The sequence below is a fragment of the Excalfactoria chinensis genome, chromosome 18 (assembly GCF_039878825.1).
Source record: "Excalfactoria chinensis isolate bCotChi1 chromosome 18, bCotChi1.hap2, whole genome shotgun sequence".
NCBI lineage: Eukaryota > Metazoa > Chordata > Aves > Galliformes > Phasianidae > Excalfactoria > Excalfactoria chinensis.
In genome coordinates, this window is record NC_092842.1 from 7,983,058 (window position 1) to 8,003,916 (window position 20,859).

Below are 20,859 nucleotides of genomic sequence, written 5' to 3' on the forward strand. Positions count from 1 at the left end.
GAATTTAAGTGTGGCAGGACAGTAATTTGTGGGTGGTGGGCTGTACTGTTTGATGCAGAAAATTGTTTGCTTCCATTGGGGAACAACTCAGCATTGCTTTGATTGCATCCATTAAAGAGGTTGCTGCTATTGTGTGATGCTGTTTCCAATCACTTTTCCTCACCAGTGTTTTTTTGTGTTGAGAAGTATGCTCTGTGGTATATGTATGGAACTTGAAGTCGTAAAAGACTCAGTCTATCAAAGCTGTATGGAGGCACGGTTCTGTTCGAGTCTGTCCTGTACAGGCAGTGCTCCAGGCTATGCTTCTATTGCAGTATTAGAACCAAATAACCTTTTGTGGCTTTGACCTTCTACCTTTTTCTTCTTGCAGACATAAAACCAGCCAATGTGTTTATAACAGCCACAGGGGTGGTGAAGCTGGGAGATCTTGGATTAGGCCGGTTTTTTAGTTCTAAAACCACTGCAGCACATTCCTTAGGTAAGATGATTCTTCTCAACATTGAGCAAGCACTACTGTACAGTTGTCAGCTGTGATGTTCAGAGGAAGTGGTGTCTGTGTCTTATAATGACAAGTGTGGTTTGATGGGCACGTACATTGCTTTCTGTGATTTTCTTTTTGAATAGTATTGAAACAGATGGAGTGTTCCTGTAAAACTGCTTAACGTTCTTTTTGCTTTAAAACTTGCACTTGATGTTTTTGTTGTGTTGTTGTTGTTTTTTTTTTTTCTGGAATGTCTGGCCTGTTAAAGGTGTGATTTATAGCAAACGTTGCAATTGCAGCCTTTCCACTCTTAAGTAGCGCAGTTGCCTGCACCCTGTGTACTAGAATTAGGTGTTATACCACCACTGTTTTTTAGCAGATGCTGCTCAGCTGTCTTCCCCAAACAGGGACTGTGATGCTGGCTGAGGTGAGGGAGGTATTTAAGGCCTTCACAGCTTGTCTGTTCGAAAGAGGGACTTCACTTTGAAATTCAGTTTCAGCTTAATAGATCCAAGTTTTCTTAATGCCTTCCATGTATCTGAAGTTTGTTTTCCTGCTCTGCTGCGTGTGCAGATTTGTTTCTGCCAAATACTGAATCGTATTCCATTTTCAGACTCTGATACTCATCTCTCTGAAATTTTATTCTATACTCTGCTATGCTTTGGTTCATTCCAGGTTCTTGTTATCCACAAGGGCAGCAGCATTCACACAGTTAATGGACATTCTCATCAGAACTTGGGCTACTGGGTGTCTTGCAGGACATCACTGGATGTCGCCTTCTGTTACAACAGCAAACTGTTTTCTGATCTGTTCTTCATTTCTGAAGTGGTTTCATTCAGACAGATTTCAGAGTTTACTTATAAGCAAAGTTATATATTATTGTAAAAGGTTATAACATATCTGTTGCTTATCCTTCCCTCCCTCTGAAGTCCAAAGCCTTGTCCTGCAGTCAGTGATAGGAAGTTCTCTGGGCAAGTCAATGGAAAAAAAAAAAAAAAGGAAGAATAGGAAAAGAATGAACAATTGTAAACGATATTCATACTGTTTTTAGGTAATAGTGTTACTTCCTCATCTGTTTGCAGAGTAACTTCTTGCACCATTTTATAATTACAGTTCCAATAAGATCTCTAGCAAGTAAGCTGTCTATAAAGCTGGCAAAGCAAACTGATCTCTTATACAGATGAGCCTCTGTGCGTGTTCTTACAAGAGAAAGTAAGCTCTAGGAAACCAGAGTGGCTGTGTGCTTTTCTCACATCCTGTAAGAGAATTCTTGAAAAACGTTTTGTGTTTTGTGTTTTCTTCTGTCTGCAAGTTGAGGTGCTTGGGACAAACCCTTTCCTTCAAGGGGAATTTATTTCAGCATGAATCCAGTGATAAATAGCCGTGGTTTGTTAACGTGAAGGAACTATGTGGGAACTACTTCATAAAAATTTTACTATTAGCATTAATTACAATGCTGTGGAAAAGCGTACAGTATACAGAGCTCATTCTTTGGCTTACAGTATAAAATCTTTCATAATTGTTAGTTTTGCCCTAAGTGCGTGTACTGGAGGGGTGGCTCATTTTCCGTTTGTGTTGACGTGTCTGTTGAGTCATGTTCAGCAGAGGAGGACCCTTGCCTCAGCACAGTCACAGCTCCCACACGTAGCAAGCTCTGTTGGTTTTGGAACGCAGAACTTCTTTGTTTCCTTGTTTGTCCTCAGCCATTCGATTTCCTCCATTGAGTGCAACTCTTGCTCTGTTGTTTCTTTATGTGAATGCAAACTTAGGTGAGTGTGTCTGATGACACTGGGGCTTCTCATTGCACAAAGAAGAAAGATGTGTGCCTTATTTTGTGTGCTTAGAAGAAGCAAAGAAGGAAGATGTGTGCCTTATTTTGTGTGCTTAGAAGAAGCCTAGGTGTTTCTTCAGTTTGCTTTCATGAAAGGTTAGATTTCCCTTTACATCAGCTTATCCTGGGATATGTGCACTAAACTCACTAGGTTAGAGTGAGTCCTCTTCAGAGAAATTTATAACCTCATCATCTGAACAGGCAAAAATGGGACTGTCTTAATTATGTGATGTTATCTAGTCTGACTGCTGCGCTTACTACATTAATAAGAATAAATTGGGGCCAGGAAGCCATGTGCAGCCAGCTTCCCGGCCTGTGGCCATCACCAGCACTGCTCTCTGCTGTTGAGAGCTCCTTAGGAGGAGATGGGAAGACATGGGCCTCCTCTGCCCCTCCTCATCAGCAGCACCCTGAGAACGGGTGGGATGCAGGGCAGATTTGGAGGCAATGTGTGCTGTGTGGGGGTGGGCCGACCACCACTCACAGTCTTTGCAAGTGGAAGGAGTGTGTTTGCAGTCAGAGGAAGTATCACATGCTTGAAGCTGTGTTTGTTTGTTTATTGTCCACTTGCCAGGCTCATTGGCTGTGTGGCAGCAGGAAAGCTTCAGATCCTGGTATTGCAGTGATGAAGATGTTTGTGTCAGTAGCCGTGAGGGATGGCAGTGCAGGCTGGGCTGAGTTGGGTGCTCAGTGCAGCCCTGTTGCCCCGGCAACCAGCCCGGGCCTGCTGCTGGCCGCTGACCCATGAATCCAGCGCAGGGCTATGCAAATGGAGCCATCTCATTTCTTTCTCCCTTGCATTTGCCAACATCAGGCTGGCATAAAGGGGTGTTCGGCCATACCACGACCCTTCTGACAGGTGTACCACTGGGCTGCCGCGCTGGGAATGGGAGCTGTAATTAGAGAATGAATGTCAGACGAATTACCAGGCAGCAGATCATATTTGTCAGGAAGGATTGCATACATAAAAATTAAGTGACAGTACGTGCCGGGGTAATGAAAGAAGAATGAAAGATTTGCCCGTACACAGCTCAGGAGAGGCTGGTGAGCCCTGTGTGGTGCAGGATGGCTGCTCTGGGAGCTGGGCACCTCCTGCCTACAGTCACTGCCTTCTGCTGCATCCCCGGCCTTCTTCCCCCCATTGCACAGCACTGTGTCCCCAGAGCAGCAGTGTGGCACTGCAGGCAGCACCTTGTCCCAGGCTGTGCTCCCCGGGCTGCTCTCCAACCTTCATGCTTCACCACTCCCAGGGCCAGGATGTTCCGTGCCCTGCTCTGCTGGCAGTGCCTGTTCGTGTCCGGTCTTTAATTCGGTAATCTCTGAGGAGGGCATCCAGAGGCAGATCTGGTCAGCTACAGTGTGACTGACAAGCACATTAGAATTACCTCGTTGTTAGGTTTTGCTGTAAAGCCTGGTTAGTTATGAATATTATAAGTATTACAGTGGTATTATAAATAGGGAGCATTTAATACTGCATGGACTTTGGGAAACTTAACAATAGAAGGAAAGATTTTATTTTAGGAGGAGGATTAATAAATACAATAAATGCAATGAATACAGAAGAGTTCCATTAGTATTAAAATGGGCCATTTTACTGTTGAACTGAATAACGTGCTCATTCTTTTGCCAAATAAGTTGGCTTATCCAAAGCTTCTGATGGGCTTTGTGTCTTGAAAAGCAAAAACCAGAATAGCCTTGTTTTGGAGCAGATGACTTGTTAATTGTTCTTGGACAAGAAGGAACTCGAAGCAGATTCCCCTTGTGGGATGTGTGCAAGGCAAGCCTTCCACCATGGGCCAGCGTATGGGGTGATGCATGTCCCCCAGGTCCTTGTTGGATGTGCAGGTGAATGGGGAGCAGCTCTGCGGCCATGAGAGAAACTCATTTGTAAATAAATTGTTGTTTTTTTCCTTTATTTTTATTGGCTTGCTGAGCCCGTTTGTCATCTGAAACAAAGTAAGAGTACATTGGGGTGGGGGGTTGGTGGTTGTTTTTTGAGAGAGATATACACAAGAAATCTACCTAATATTACCACAGCCAATATTCCTTGCATCACATCTAGAGAAACTTTGGCTTTTGGTTGTGTTCCTGAGGTGCTGTTTGTGTAAGAAACAATTGCTGCAGAGTTTCTGCAGGTATATTGCAGTACTTACATGTGAGAAGTGTGACTAAAAGTCACGTCAGGTTCTGTCTGTAACTAAAAGAAAAATAGAGAACTTCAAGCCTCCTAGGAACAGCTGAAATACCATTCAGAAAATGTTCTTCTTTGTAGGAATAAGTAGATTAATTTTTGTTTTCCTTTATTAGGAAAATAAAATACCCAATTAGCCTGGGTACCTCACTGCTGTTTGAAGTAGTTTAAGGAACATTTTAATGCCTTTGACTTCAGCTTCATTTTTATTTTGCTTGACATCCTCTGCCAGGGCTGTCCTTGGGACACGGTCTGCCTGTCTCCTGTCAGGCACTCACAAATCTTCAGTGCTTCTGCCACTAATGCACGGCTGAAGCAGGGGAAGCAGCGGCTGAGATGCTCTCATGGTTTCCCTGAGCTGAGCTGCTCAGGTTTCGGTTGTTTCTTTTGTTTGTTCGCTTTATAATCCCGATGTGAAGAAAAGCTTTATCGTATCTAGTTTTTGTTATTTAACATTTCTTCGTCAGTTGAAAGAAGCTTATCCTTGACAGCTGAGAACATGGGGAGCTTCGTGTCTCCTCACAGATCACAGAGGACTAGGGACAGATTAAGTCTCCTGCAAATAGGACAGAATACAAAAATTAATGCCTGAAAGTTGGTCTGATTCCCAAGCTGTTCTACAAAAATATCTGGAAATATCCCCCAAGTAATGCAAACTTTTGTCAACTGATACTTAAAAACCAGACAGATTAAATAATGCTGAGACTTCCTGGGAGCCCATGAGCTCGTTTGGAGAGACGGGGCAGGTGGGAGTGGTGCCCTTGCAAACAGGACTGCTTCCCTGCAGTATTTGCACCACCAGGTATTAAAACCTACTAAAATGTTTTTCATAACATCATGGCACATGTTATAGTGTGTTGTGAGCGTTAAAGCTAAGCCTATCACTTAGAAGATGCTGTATTAGCATCTTTAAGCTGTTTTAGTTTTATTTGTCTTTAACAGCAGAGTTGCTTGTGGATGGTATTGCTGGCTTTCGAGCATAGTTTTGTTCTTTTCATTTGTAATGAACATGTTTCAAAAAACACAAGTATTTCAAACCATGCCAAAGTTTGTTTTGACAGGAGCAGAGCATCTCTAAAAGGAAGGACTGCTTTAATCAGCATTACCCCTTTGAGGCCCACGCTGTGCTCTGATATCTCTTGGTTTGAAACCGAGAATACTCTGTAAAGATACAATAAAGGTCAGAACTTGTTAGGTTCTTTCATAGGCAGAACTCTGTTGCCTGCTGTGAGGAAGTAAAGCAGTAGGTTCAGAAACACCTTTCAGCTCCATATTAAAGATTAGCTGGAAGGTGCTGTTGAAAGCAAAGCAATAAAAGCTTTCCTTATCAATTGGGTTAGTATTTTTTAGCCAAATATGGCTGTGGATTTTGATTGGATTCAAGAGATGCCTGTATCTTATAATGTTGTTTATGAAATGTGCAGAGCCTGTGAGAGAAGTGGGAGATGTTCTGCGCTGATTTTGGTGTGCTGGCAGTCTGCCCGAGGTGTGGGAGAGCATTGCTGCAAGAGACCAGTCTGTGCTGTGTTACATTCAGTGAATGAGGCTCTTTGTAAGAGAGATGCTTAAAAACGTGGGTCAAATTTTCTCTTATTTGTGCCTGTGAGCAGCGAAGTATAAACTTAATGGGAAGCACTGATCCCCGGTTAAACCGTGTTTGTGTGGGGGGAAGCTCTGTTTAGAAAACAATTGCGTACGTACAAATTCAGTCGCTGTCACTTTCACAACAAAACTCCTCTGATCCTCTGATTCAAGCTGAAGAATGTTTTCAAGATCATTGAGCATAATCTTTCCTATGTAGTGAGCGCCCTTCTGCATTGGAGGCAATGCAGCTCTGCACCTGGCGTTCTTGGGGCAGCTTTGGGAACTCACTGTGGGGTATCCATGCTCGCTGGCTGCTGGAGCTGCGCCATTATCTGTTGGTTTCAAACTCTGTTTCGGAGGAAATCTTGTGTGAGTTGTATTTCTGAAACAACTTCTCTGCCTTTGCCTGTGTGTTTTCCTGGAGAAACAAGAGCTGCTTTTCATCTAACTCAGAATAATTAGTGCTTCCCTCCCTTGGATGTTGCTCTGGAGCCATTCTGGTCCATGTGGGTGTGTTAGCTGCACACGCAGTGCTCGGGGGGTAGGAAGAGATGTTGTTCTGAGATCTTTGAGGCAGGCTGATATTCAAGCGAATTGCTTTGACTTCCAGGAATAGAATAGGAAGATGCTTGCTTAGTCATAATCTTCTCTACAGCTCTGCAACCTTTGTAACTTTAAAGGCATTACTCTAGCAGCTGGTGATTAATATTGAATCTGAACAATATTCTGTATTTTCAGCTGGGCAAATGCCAAAGAAAGTTTCTGATTAATAGTCTCCGATTAGACTATTCTTGTCAAATTGACTAATGTGATGCAATGGTGAGCCCTGACTGATTGCATTGGAAGTCTTGTGCGGTTTTCTAGAAGATGCTCATTACAGGAGATTCCCACGTAATGTTGGACAGGCCATAAAGAGAATTGGGCTTGTCAGTCTTTTATCATGACAGCTATTTAAAAATTAATGCATCAGTTCTGAAATGCGGAGCCCTGCTTGTTCATATATTTGCTGACAACACTACAGTAATGATAGGTAAATGTGCGAGGTAGACTTCATAAAATCAGATCAGGCATGGACTGCTCCGCAGACCTATTAATATAATGGAACAGACTAATGCACAAAAAATCAAATCCGGACTATAACGCACTCATCCGTGTTACAAACCCTGTCATTTTGCTTTGATCGAAAGTTGTTTTAAGGCATTATCTGAAACGACAATTTTAGCCTACCAAGCAGACCCCTGCTAACATGGCAGGCAGGACCGTAACTTTAGAGCCCACACGTTGTTATTTGCTCTATGCTTGCCATGCAGTGACCCAGAATAACTGATAGCAAGAACAGCTACTGCTGGAGGCCGCCACTGGCACCACGCACTTTGGAGCATGCGGGTGCTGGGCAGGAAGGGCCAGAACGAGCTCCATGTTCACTCCTGTGGCTCTGTGCTGCAGCCCCATATGCAATTCCTTTACTTGCTGTGTGTCAGGGCGGGCTCTCTTCCATCTGGTCTGGTGGATTTCTTTTAGATTTGAGAAGAGAAGCAATGCTGACTTAAAAGTTAGGATGTGTTTTTTGTGCTTGCATCTAATGGAGACTTCCAAACCAAGAACTTCGTATACGGAATCACTTCCTTCTGCAGCAGCATTTTTAAGGAAGAAAAGAGTCAGTGCTACTCTAACCAAGTGCAGTTCCTCTGCACAAATATGGATGATGTATGGGTGCCTATCAGTGATATATCAGTGCCTGTCTCAATAAGCTCATGGTCCATGTTTCGATTCTGTGGATGATGGGAATGCAACCAAGTTTTGGACTCACCTATTTACTTAATGCAGCGTGCTCTGAGCTCCAGGAGCCTGAGGTGATTTTGCTTGGGTCTTGCACCGATGGCAGCAGCACCCCATGTTGTGCTGCACCCTGTGTGCTCTCTGGGGGGGTTTTGCCTTTCAGGAGCTTTCCACTCCAGAAGTGATTTGTTTCCTAACGTGTGCAAACCCCTTAGGAAAGCTGGGGAAGGTAGTGCAGCTCTTCAGCTCTCCCCCCTCTGCCTCCAGCACTGCTGTTCATCTGCTCAGGAATCTTTCAGCTGTCTGCAGTCAGAGCTTTGGTTGAAGAAATGGCAAACTGAAAGTTACAGGCAAAATAAACATTTGCCATCTTGTGCGAAAGGTCTTTAATTAAGAGCTGGGTGTGCTGGAATGCCAAAAGCAAAAAAATAAAAAAAAAAGCCAGAAAAAAACCACAGGATGAGAAAGGAGAGAGCATAGAAAGTCCTTGGATGCTTTAATAAATGATGTATCTGAGGATTATTTGATGTAGTTGAAATTGCCAGGATGTCTTGTATTTTCAGTACCACAACTGAAACTTATTTAGGATTTTAAAAAGAGCCTTTTTGAGGTAAGGAATTTATTAATAATTTCCTGCAAGTCCTGTCCAAAATGCAGTAGTACATTCCTTGTGATAAAACACAGACTTCTGGAAATAGATAATCCAGCAGCTCCTGATGGGACTGGAGCTGGAACAGCGTTTAAAAGCTTGGAATTACTGTCTTGGTTCTTCCGGAAATCTGTGGGTACGTGTCTGGGGTCAGGTTTGTCACTGGCACCTCCCTGCTCCAGTCAGTGGTCTCCAAAACTCTTCATCCCATCATCTCTGGAGCCGGGCTGTCATGCTGCCAGTGCAGGGTATGGCAAGTGAACAAAGTGATGTGCTGTCACAGGTAACTCGCTGCCTCCTGCACTGCTGAGTGAACCAAAGCAGAGCCATCATTTATGGTGGCTCTGCCCATGAGGAGACGCAGTGGTGGCTTGGGAGGAAGGAAAGCTTTCCTCAGATTTCCGAAATAGAGAAGCTTCCAGCAATGTTCAGCAGTCATCGAGTGTATCATGTGATTGTATTTTTGGTTCTAGATGAGAATGTGCCTTTGAAAGCATGGTTTCTTTCCAAATTCTTATGCCAGACTCCTCTAATGAGCTGCTTCTGCTAACCCTCACCCTTCAGCTAAGTCACATTTGTGTACAATGCAGGTTGCACCATCTTTCTTTGATGGTAACTCCTCATCTGTTCCTTTTCTTTGCAGTGGGAACTCCATACTATATGTCCCCAGAAAGAATACATGAAAACGGCTATAACTTTAAATCCGATATCTGGTCTTTGGGCTGTTTATTGTATGAAGTAAGTATCTTCTTCTTTTGCCCCTTTGTCTTAGCTGCACAGTACAGTGAATCAGCAGTTGAATAGGTCAAAGTTTCCTCTTATTTGTTCAGAAACCTTATGAGAAGTTAACTCTTTGTGTTCACTGCGTGATCTGTGAGCATGAACAACAAGGGAATTGTGCCACGCGGCGCTTGTGCAAAGTTAATGTAGTGGGTCACGGTGGATGCTGAGGATATCGACACAAAGAAGCCAGTTTACTGTATTCATTCTTCCTACTGTGAGCAGAGCTGTAATTAGGGCAGCATATTCGTAGTTTCTCCTGAATACCATTTGTTCTACAAATAGAAAATTCATTTGAATGTAAGCCACTGGTTTGTTTAATTGAATTCTGACTAATTGGAATATCTTAACTCTGAGAGCTTTCAATGAAGAATGGGCAGAGTTTTTACGTAATGTGAAATCAGTTTCTCTGCCCGTGTCAGAGCTCAGCTGGGATATTTTCCAGCGGTACACTGTCCTTCAGACAAAGGTGGGGTGACAAAGTGGGCGCTCCTTGACTGGACTGCACGATTTGTAACTCTCCTTAAAAGCCAGTTGGTTTTCTTTGCACTGATACATACTTGCGTTTTAAGAAGAACTGCTTGGATTCACTCACGACACTCTGAACTTTGGGGTTTTGTTTCTAGCAGGGCTCAGAACAACATTGTAGTCACTGATGGTTTTAAATGCATGCATCATTTCTGAATTTAAGTTCAAGTGCAAGTCAGCATTTGCAAAGTTTTATCCCGGCCCCGAGGATGAGAAATCCCTGGCATGTTGAACTGTGAAGTTGCAGCTCACATCCTCGTTGGGAAATAGAGCTCCAAGTGTCAGGGTCGTGCTTTCCTGAGTTACTTGAAATTGTGTGAACTGATGAGATTTTGTTCCTCGCTGCAGTTTCTTATAACCACGTGGAATGAGAGAATAAACAGGAATGCAAATTGTTCTGCAAGTGAGCAACTATGAAAGCAATGGCAGTTAAGCATGTCATTCAGCTGGTTTAAGAAACTGCCTTCTGGGACAAGAGGGTATAAAAGTAAATGCTCAGATAATAGATCTCTTCCCAGCAGGAGTTCAGTGCCTGTCACTGTTATCTCCTTGTGGGAAGGATGTTTGTCTCAAAGAACGAAGTGCTGCTGAGTGCTGAGCCTGGCAGCTCCATGGGTGCTGGTTCATTGTGGGCACTGTGTGGAAGTGCCATGTGGTGCACAACTCCAGGGCAGAGCGGTGCTGGAGGCTCCATGACAGCGATCCATGCAGTCTCAGCCCATGCTGTGTGCTCATGGAGCAGTGGTGCAGCACGGCCAGAGGCGTTTGTCAGAGGTACTTGGAGAAGTGGGAGCTTAAACTGAGTGTTTCTGTGCCTGTCCTCAGGTTCTTCTCAGCTGTAGAGAAGGAATTCCAGAGTTTGGATAAGTCCTGAAGCAACAGCGACGGGCCATAGAAAAGCGGATGTTTTCAGTGGAGGATGGCTTTGTTTAAAATACTTCTAAGGAGATACTGGGATGAATTTCTGATGAAAACCAGGGTCACAAAACATAGCTGTGTGTACCTGGGTCTTGTGTGGCCATTGGAAAATGAGTACAGAGACTCTTTTAAGTGAGAGCGAGGGGAAGGAACCTGAGCTCCAACCAGCCAGTTACTATTTTGAAGAATTCCAGCTGCGTGTCACTTATCAGACCTCACCAGGAGCTCCCAGCACAGGGCACTGAGTTGTGGCTCTGCCCATACGTGGTACTTACCCCAGGTTGCTGATAGGGAAGGGCCCACATTGGGCACAGGCATCCTTGAGACTGAGGGCACTGCTGGGAAGGGATTCCAGATTTATGCAGGGAGAAATATTTAGCGTTGTGCTGAGATGTGTTTCTGTTGCAGGCAATATGGTCCCCTTATGGCATGGTAGTCTTAGTACTCCTCTTATTTCAAGGAGCTGAGTTAATTGCACGCTGAACAGTAGCAGTACTGTAATAATGTAAAGGATTTGGCATCCAAAGCATTTCTAAATGTACTTCCTATGTAGGTAAGCCTTTACTTTGTGAGTGAGAGCTCGTGCATTCCAGGAAGGACTGGGCAGGTCCCAATTTTGTGCTCACCAGACAAACAGCCGCTTGACTTATAAAACTTTTTAGATATTGGAAAATGAAAAATGAAGTTCACGTATCTCTGGAAGAGCCTTATTTCAGCCACCCCCCCCCCCCCCCCCCAATTCCTTATAATGAAAATCTTTTTCCATTTGGCTTAAAAGTAAAGAAAGCAATGTTTGTTTGGTTATGAGTCACTTCTGATATTTCTCCAGATCTGTTGTGCAGATAACTGCAGGGGGATTTAATGCACAAATTGCCATCAGAGATGTGCGTGTCCGGTGGAATCCACTTACATAACAGTGAGGGGTTTGGGCCGTGATGTCAGATAGCACCGCTTAACTCTGACATTGGTAATCGTACAGTGATTGTTATTAAGTCTTATCAATACAGTAGTAACTGTCTTCATCCCTCTCTTCCTGTAGAAATCTGTCAGCAAGATCACTCCGGGGAATAAAAATAAGTTGTTAATTCCCAGAATGTAGCTGCAAGCAATGACTTCAGCGGTTCTGGCAAGACCATCAATTTAAACACCAACGATTCCTGCGTAGGAATTTTTTTAACCAGCCATTCTGCATGGTGGTCATTTCCAACGGAGATCTTGCTGTCCTTCAGTAATTGCTCTAATCAAAATGCCGGAAGCAAACCCAAAGAAAGCTGCACAAAGTGCTGTGCACAGTGCCGGTGGTCGGAGCTGTGTCAGCCAGAACAGGGGGATGTCGCTTCCCAGTGTAGCCCCCTCCCTGCATCGCTCCCTTTTAATTCCTTCTCTTATGCATGTGACCACTTCACTGCACGCAGAAAGCCATGTTGATGGGAATGGAAAAATCTCTTTGAACCCACTGGTAGTTATTGATCTTTCTGCTGAAATCTGGGAGATCTGTTTGATCTGTGCTGGCCATGTGTGCCCTCCCCGATGCGCCCACACTGTTGTTCTTGGAACAGTTTTGCGTGCTGGGCTCTCCACTTGCATGTGACTGATGGAGCACTTTGCTGTCAGTCTCTCATTAGCAGTTTACCTTACAACTGTAATAAGAATATGCCTTCACTTTTTTGTCCTTTCTTGCATGGAGCAAGTGTGGCCCTGGGACTCAGCTCCTGCCTGCCCTGCTGCTCTGCTGCCTCAAGGGCCATTGCCCTGCAGTGGACCCATCCTGTGCCACACTCTGTAGGTTCAAAAAGCATGTCTTGCAGCAGCTGTTCTCCTGAGGCTCGTGGTTTGGGGGTTCATTTAGACCTGGCTAAGAACCTGCAGAGTAGATGATAGTCCGTGCAGAGATGCAGTTTCCATCCCAGTGCTTCAGTATCAGATAAACACCACTCTGTACAGAGCTGGAAGTTCTTCCCCACCAGCAGCGCTGGGTTGTGCTCTCTGTGCTGTGTGCTCGGTCTGTTTGCATCACACATCTGTCGTGGGTTTGGAAACACAAATCTGGGTTTAATACAAAAGAATCTAAAGAGGCCGAAGATGTGGCTGATGAGAAAAAGGTTCTTCGGTTGGGCTCCCAAATCAGCCTGGGATGTTCTTTCCTAAGCAGCCAGTTTCCAGGAGGAGAGGATGTTTGTTTTGAGGTCTGTTTTTAAGGCAGAGCTGCATCACTCACATTTATAAAGGTCTTTTTTTTTCTAGATAGCCAAATTCAGAATTAATCTACTTATTCCTTGTAGTGATTGATTAAAAATTTACCAGAGAGAGTAAATGCATTGGCAGTTCTGAACATGGTGGTTACCAAGGAGGGCTGAAACCACAATATTATCAGGAACGGTTCTTTCAAGCTGCTCTGTCAGAAGGTGATGGTGTGTAGGAGAGTGTTTTGTAGCCATCTTTCAGCCGCTGGTCTCTGATGGATCGCCCTGCAGCACAGGCATCCTGTTTCTCACTTCAAGTAAGAGAACGTTTCTTCTGCATACATGTGGAATTCCCCACCAACAGTGTCCCACATCTGCAGTGTTTTCAGCAGAAATAACCGCGGTGATGGGGAAGCATGGGGAGCTCACTGAGTGCTGCGGCCCGGGGCTGTGTGCAGTGCGGGGCTGTCCAGCTCTGCTGAATGGGCTGGCGGAGCAGCAACGTTGCTTGCTCACCATCAGAGAACAGAATTTGCTCTTGCAAGTCGTTAGCACTGAGGGCTATTACATCTTTTCCGTTTCTGAAATACTTTCTGTGTTTTTCTCTCCAGATGGCAGCTCTTCAGAGTCCTTTCTATGGAGATAAAATGAACCTGTTTTCTCTTTGCCAAAAAATAGAGCAATGTGACTACCCGCCTCTTCCAGCTGAACATTATTCTGAGAAGGTAAACGGGGAGCATTTGTGCAGGGAACTGGTGGGGGTGTGGGAAAGAGCCTCCCCATCCCGGGTGCAGGGGTGGGGGTGCAGCGCTGCCCTGCGGCTGCCCAGGGAGCTGCTGAGCCTCTGAATATCAGCACGCTGAAGTAAGGCAGGAAGGAAGATTTCTTAATGTGGTTCCTTAACATGGAGAGGATTTTGAGACTGAAAGTCTGTTTCGTTGGCAAAAACCAACAGTGATCCGTGGGAAAGCCCTCTCCTTCGCTTTCCTTCGCTTAAAATAACATACCATGAAACCCTGCTTCAGTTTTTGTCCCAGCAATCTTCAGTTTGTTACAGGGAGAAGCTTTATGTTTTACTCTTTTTAAATGTGTTAGGGGGATTTTTGAAGTCTGGGTTTTATGTATGTGAAAGTAAGAGGTGGAGAGCAGTAACTTAACTGGGCTGTGTTAAAACAATAGAATTGCTGCTTGCTTTGTCTGCTCCGTGGTGTTGCATTTGGGCTGCAGACATGGGGTTTGTTTTTATGCAAGGCTGTTTTTTTCTGATATTTTTTCCTTTTCCTTGGTAAACCAGCTCTTTTCCTTACTTTCTCATTCAGTCGTTGGTGCCCCCTGTTTGAAAGGAAAAGGCTAACGTAATTTCAGATGTTGTTTTACATTTTAAACTGTGGGCTGTGCAGGGCTGAGCTGCTTGGGCTGCAGAGGAGTCTGCTGCACCACATTGAGCTTCCCAGCTCTGCTCCATGGGCGCAGTCACGGCGCGGTGCTGTCCCGTCCTCTGGGCTGCCACGCAGTTTACATTCGTTCTCTCTTGCGAAGGTGCAAGAAGGAAATTGGAGAAGTGTTGTGGAAAAGTGGATTGTTTTTTTCCCAAGCTGCTGTAGCAGCACGTCCCAGCTCTGTGCATTCACGTTTGCTGTGCTGTTGTAGCGTGCAGCTCAGGATATGCCTGCTGGCAGCAAGAATTAGTGTAAGTTGACAGATGTGTTTCCTGTCTTTACAATTACTGTCTGTTTGCTTCCCTCTGGCAGTGCTAAAGAGTGTGTGTAGTGTAGTGATACAATCCGGGGTGAGAAGGATGGTTTAAAGCTCAAAGGCGCCAGGTCCCAGAGAACCAGACTCCAGATGGTGTTCATGCACTATTAACAGAATGCCTGACAAAGTCTGAGAGGGCTGTGCCTTTGGCTGTAGCTGTATGAGCTGCTGCTGCCTGCGTGAACCACAAAGAGCTCTAATTTCCTGAGTCTTAGAACATGTCTCTGCCACGAACACTGTTTGTTTTCATGCTGGTTTTAAGGGTTGGATTTTCAGATGCTCCTGGAGCTCAGAGCTGAAGGAGGTGGGTTGGTGTCTTCCAGCAGCTGAGCAGGATGAGCTGTTGGGTGGGAGCCCTCGTGCTGCAGGGCTCAGAAAAAAGAGTGGCAGCACCTTCCTGCAGCAGTAAATTGCACCGGCAGGAATCAGTGCTGCTCACAGCAGGTGTCTGTCCCCGTGTGGACATGTTCATTTTCCTTAGGCTGATGGAGAAGACTCTTGGGGCCACTCCAGTATTGTCACTGGGGCAGGCTTGGTAGTGGTGAGGAACAGCTGCCTTTCTGTCCGCTTCCTGGGGCAGAGATGAGCATCGGTCAAATGAAGCCAGCAGAGTGACGTGCCCCCAGACGAAGCCTTGCTGCAGGGGAGCTGCTGACCCCCTGGATGCTTCTCTTGCAGCACTGTTGCGGATGAATGGGGCTGAGCATTGAGGAATGCCCGCTTGGGGTGTTGCTGCCTTTCAGTGATGGCCTCCTGGCTGTGGCCTTTTCTCCAATCTAGATCTCATGATGAAGTGGAGGAGCCAAAACTGATTCATTTTCTGGCTCAGAAACATGTGCTGGTAATTGTTGGCACCGGTTGGGGCTGCATGTTGAGGTCGGGTCTGCCAGTTCCTGCTGGGATGGCTTCAGGCCCTGCAGCGACCCAGCGCTCGGGATGCAGAGCTGCGGCCTCATTTGGGTGCATTCAGTAATGCAGCTGAACTGTGTGCTTGATAGCTGTAGGGTCATGCTTTTAATTACCATTAAAATAATTGGCACTGTGGCTACTGGGAGGATGTGAGAAGATCAGAGGCTCAAGGCTGTTTCTCCCTGTGCCTCGGGGGTACGAGCAGCTTTCAGTGTCTGTATAATTAAAAGCTACAATCTTTCATGTGCACAATAAAGAGGGTAGGGAGGTGGGGGGTACTTCAGCCCTTCTGCATTTTATTTATTAAACATAATCAATGGCCGGTTTCTCTCCTTCTCACAGAGGTTCTCGAGGAAATGCCGGAGTCTGACAGCCACGCTCGGGCATCCTGTGTCTTAAGAGGTGTACAGATTAACTGTGGTTCTTCCATAGAGGTGGGGTGGAAAGAAGTGAGCAGCATCAGCCGCAACAGCTGCACGAAGGGCTCTCCGCTCCCATCTGGGGGAGCCCCAGATCCTCTGCCAGTAAGAAATAAGCTGATCCATTCTTGTTCCAATGTCTTTCTGTCTTTCAGCTCCGGGAGCTGGTCAGCATGTGCATATATCCTGATCCGGATCAAAGACCCGACATTGGTTACGTGCACCAAATAGCAAAACAAATGCATGTTTGGACCTCCAGCACCTGAACCATCTGCAGACACTCTCAAAAGCCAGCACAGCTTAGTCTTACTTGAATTTTTTTTCTCAGATGAAACCGACTGGTGCCCAGTCAGCGGGTGAGGGGAGGAGCGGCTCGTAGCGAGATGCTCCCCTATCTCTGCAGGTTATTTGACAAGGACTCTCACAAGGTGGTCATGCTTTAAAGTGAAGATTCTGTGAGGTATTGCAAGTGATTTTTTTTTTAAGCCAATAAGATGTTACAGGTGTAGATCATTTAAGGGTCTTTTCTTAAACTGTCGTGTGTAATCTAGGATAGACGATATTAACCGGGGTGTCAGCGTTGGGCACACCTCCTCTATCTTAACTGTAATGTGAAACATTGAAATAATTCCTTCAGTGAAATCACTTTATACTAATGTAAGAATTTCAGTAGATTTTGTGTTGTTTGTATAACTGCTACTTTGCCTCTTCCGCAAATGGTTTATAGCAAATTTCAGTTTTTACTTTGTGTATTTTAAAGCATCCATTTATGTGTTTTTATTAATTCCCTCCTTCAGACTTAGAACTGGGAGGGTTTTGGGGGGCGGGAGGGGGTAGAAATGCATTTCTTTCATGACTTTTTTCTTTTTTAACTGAAAACTTAGAGTGAGAGTATTTTGCCGCTGCGTTGGGCTGTTAATTCAGCCCCTGAGCTGAACGCAGCGTACAGCTGGGGAGAAAACCCACAAGTCCTGTGCAAACCACCCCACAGAAGCGTGCTTCAGCGGGGCCTTTCTGAGCACCTGTTTGTCCCGAGTCGTGTGAGACTGCAGGTTGGAAAAGCAGCCTTTCTCTGCCCCAGCTGGGTTTTTGGGAAGATGCCTGTACACATTCAGTAGTATATTAGGTACCAGTAGGTAGAACTTTAAGCAAAGCAGTGTTTTAAACTAGTTGAGACGTACAGAAACCAAGTCAGTCAAAGGCTCTGTGTGTCGTATTCCACACAAGGATCAGCCCCATCTATTTAACTAACTGTGAAAGCTGATTTAGAATGTGAATTTTTATAAAAATCTCAAGCTGATTAGAAGGGGTCGTCATCTTGGAATTAAAACTTTTAACCAACTAAATTCATTCATTGAATCAATGGTTTGTTTCATTACTGCCAGTGACAGACATTGCGTGCTTCAGGAGCGGCCCCAGCCTCGCAGTGCAGTGGTTGTGCTGGGGGGGCAGCAGTGCGGAGCAGTGCAGGTGGCACCGAGTGGGAGCAGCGCTGCTCTGCTGCTGAGCTGCAGTCTGTGCTGCAGTCCCAGGGCAGCCTCTGCCTCCTTTGGTGTTTTTCAAGAAATGAATAAAAGCCTGAACTTTTTTTTTTCTCCTTCACTAAGGTTAGGGTTAGGAGGTTATATACTCATATATGCTTTTAGTGGATTTTTTTAACTTGATTTTTCTCTACTTAAAGGAAAATTGCAGTGCCGTCTTCAACTACTATCTACCAAATTTTGTGTATTGCGTAGGGTAGCAAGGAAAGCTACTAATTGCTGTGAATGATGTTTGTTGGTATCATTAATGCAAGGTGCCATGTTATCGTGGCTTCTCAGCAGGAAGCTGAGCCTGCTGCTCTCCTGAGAGCCTGAGGAAATTCAAATCAGCACAAGAATGGAGGAGAGGCGGCACGTTGCTTCCCACATTCCCAAGCCAACTTGTTTAATTTATAGCCATCTTCTTTAGCAATTCTTAGGTGCAAGACTCCAGACTGTCACCTTTACACTGCAGGTTTCCTTTAAGCCATGGCAGCAGTGGGCTGTGCTGGCTGTGCTGTGGTGGTGTACCCAGCAGGGGGGCTCTGCCCTCTGGGGAGCACAGCTCAAACCACAGCGATGCCTTGAGCAGCTCTGCTCACTGTCTTGCTACATAAAATCTATTAGTGCCTATAAGTAAATGTATTTCAAAAGGTAATTATTATTTTTTTTTTGCAATTGTGCATTTTTAGATAAATAAAAAAAATGATTTACAAAATAAACACCATTGTTTAAAAAAGAAAAAAAGGTTCAGTATTAAAGGAAAAAATTAAAACAGGCCTGAATATGTGTGAGGTTTGGTAACAGCTTTCGTGGCATGTAGATACCTGATGCAAAGTCCCGCTCTCATAAAATGGGCGACATAAACCATCATCTCTTGTCCTGATGGAAAACCTCAGCCAGGGGAACGGCTCAGCTGAAGGTGCTTTCCCTGGAGGGCGGCTGCAGGCTGGAGAGAGTGAGGGCTGCCACCAAGAGCTTCTGAGGCTGAACGTTACCTTCAGCCTAACCCTTTAACAAGAAAAGAACTTGACAGGCGGATTTTCAGCCAGGTTTCTCCTTCTTACGGTTACATGGTAAGTGTAAAACACAAAATGAGTTGATCTCAAATACGAGCTCAGGATTCCTGGACACGTCCAAGTGGAGGTTTGCAGAAAACATCGGTAAGTAACAAGACAGTTAAGGCTTTTTAGTTGTCTTTTCCTCTCTGATGTAATGTAGAAGAGAGAACATTTCATATGAGGTGGAGGCTGGATCTGCTCGATTGCCTGTCCCTATCTACAAAAAACAGGGAAGAATGGATATAAACCTCACAATACAGCTCTTAATACCCTGTGATAATTAAAGCAGAAGCAGTTCTGCATGAACTCCATGTTTACAACAGGTAAGAACGGAAAAGCAGCAAAAGAAATGAGCACCCCATGACACACTGATTAAGAGAACGGTCAGACCCCTCTTTATTTATTCTGTGTGGGTCACATGTTTCTCTGAGGCAGGAAGGCTTCCAAAAGTGAAACGCACCTCATGTGTGTCCTCAGTGACACAACGGCTGCATGGAACGCTCAGGAAGTATCCATGGTTTGTACGGTTTCATCCACCACCTCAATCTCCAGGTGCGCTACGTTCTCTGTGAGAACAGCAGTAGTTCCTCTCTCACACTTGTATCTGCCAAACCTGGTAAACAAAAGCAGGAGGGTTAATCTGGGAGATGGTACTGCCTAGGAAAACTCTCAGAAGACCAGAACTAATTAGCTGACCATGATATGGAAGTTTCTTGCGGTTGTCTAAAGTGAGCGAGACGCTGTGGTTAATGCAGAATCTAAACTGATGGCAACAACTGATTCAGCTAACCTAGCATTTCTAGGATGTGCATCACCTTTAAACAAATAAGCTGGATTTCACTGTAGGACGGGCTATTCTTGCTGTATATCCTTGCCCAAAGAAAAAGAAATATTTGTTTTCTTTTCAGCTCTAGATTAATTTTACCACTGTATTAACTTTGGGTTTCTGTGCTAAACACAGCATTTAACACAAAGACAGCCTGTAACCAAGCCATGTTTCAGAAATGTTGCTGCATCTGACCTAGCATGGCATGGCACACCAGAAGCCATATCTCGCTTTGACAGTGTAACTTATCAACCATAGCAGCTTCTGCTCAGAACTATGATGCACATGAATCTGTACAGTAAGAAATACAATGGGTGTTTTATTGGAGCAGCACATCGTGGCTTTGGCCACAGTGTCTGCCATAAAAAGAAGGGAAAAAGGATTTAAATGAACTCTACTATTTGGCAGTAGAAGAGTAGGGAGGAGTTGCACAACTTATTGCAAAACCTTTATGTGCAACATGTACTTTTATGTTAAGTGCCCGGGGGCTGCGCTTTCACTGATGAGGCAATGCACCAAACAGAACCTGAGCAGCGTAAATATTGTCAGCTCTGCTAACAGTCACAGTTTGTTCACTTCAGAATTCCACCACTTCTCTACCCTGAATATTCTCAGTGTTGCGAACCCATGTTATGTATTGAAATGAAGCCTTGGTTCCCAACAAGTTCAACAGCAGGTTTTTGTGTTCATAATATTCAGGATCCAAAATAACTGTCTTACAGAAGCAAGTCACAGAATGATGGCGTTGCAATAAATATGGGAAATCAGCACTGAGAACTGAAAAGCAGGGAGTGGACGAGCCTCTACTCAGTCCCAAATGTGAAACTTTATTCTCAAGCTGCCTGAAATTCCAAAGGTAAAGAACGTGGTAAAGAACTGACAGGGAGGCAGCAGTTAATTTCTTTCACTGACCTGTAGATGCCACCAACCCTCTGCTCACCGGCCTAACGCAGCCACTAATTGTGTTTTCTTTGTTAGATGAAATTCAGCACACTGATGCAGCAGGTACCGACTGCCCCCAAATTCAGCATTGTGGGAAATAGGAACTGCTGGGAACAGCCTTGGGTAATGCTCAGCTTCACAAATACTCTTTCTTACCTTTCGCCTTTTCTGTTGGCCACGTCATACGGACGGATGAAATCCAACTTGTTCTTGCTTATAACACAGATATCTATGTTACTGCCAGAGCCCAGATCATTGTATATGCCAGCTGCAATGGCATCCCTCACAAGCTGTTTGGCTTCTTCTTCCTGGACAAGTTAAGAAAGCTGTCATTGCACAAGTGTTGGCATTTCACAGAAATGTTTGTCCATGTGACAGAGGAAGCTGTGAGCTCTCACAACAATAAGTGAGACAAGTACTGCAGAGTGTCAACAACCGCACACTGAGCAGCAGGCTGCCTTCCTCCTGCTCACCATCCACCTCTTCCCCCTTTACAATGGACA

The 20,859-nt window shown here is 44.9% G+C and overlaps 2 protein-coding genes across 6 annotated transcripts in view; one reads left to right on the forward strand and one right to left on the reverse strand.

The window, feature by feature from the left end:
• NEK6 (NIMA related kinase 6) overlaps window positions 1-18,310 on the forward strand; it is a 48,358-nt gene extending 30,048 nt beyond the window's left edge. For both annotated transcript variants that reach the window (XM_072352580.1, XM_072352581.1), the window contains exons 7-10: window positions 371-478; window positions 9,159-9,253; window positions 13,536-13,649; window positions 16,163-18,310. In XM_072352580.1, coding sequence (XP_072208681.1) covers window positions 371-478; window positions 9,159-9,253; window positions 13,536-13,649; window positions 16,163-16,273 — 428 coding nt within the window. In that variant the 3' untranslated portion in view covers window positions 16,274-18,310. The remainder of the gene's footprint in view (window positions 1-370; window positions 479-9,158; window positions 9,254-13,535; window positions 13,650-16,162) is intronic.
• The window catches only part of PSMB7 (proteasome 20S subunit beta 7), a 35,151-nt gene continuing 18,093 nt past the window's right edge, over window positions 3,802-20,859 (reverse strand). Inside the window, exons 7-9 of one of the 4 annotated variants that reach the window (XM_072352585.1) lie at window positions 20,513-20,664; window positions 19,049-19,201; window positions 3,802-5,059 (exon numbers count right to left, since the gene is read on the reverse strand). In XM_072352585.1, the coding sequence (XP_072208686.1) occupies window positions 19,090-19,201; window positions 20,513-20,664 (264 nt within the window). In that variant the 3' untranslated portion in view covers window positions 3,802-5,059; window positions 19,049-19,089. Of the gene's footprint in view, window positions 5,060-18,175; window positions 18,806-18,960; window positions 19,202-20,512; window positions 20,665-20,859 lie in introns of those variants that run through there. The other 3 variants (XM_072352586.1, XM_072352583.1, XM_072352582.1) reach the window with 3 other exon arrangements.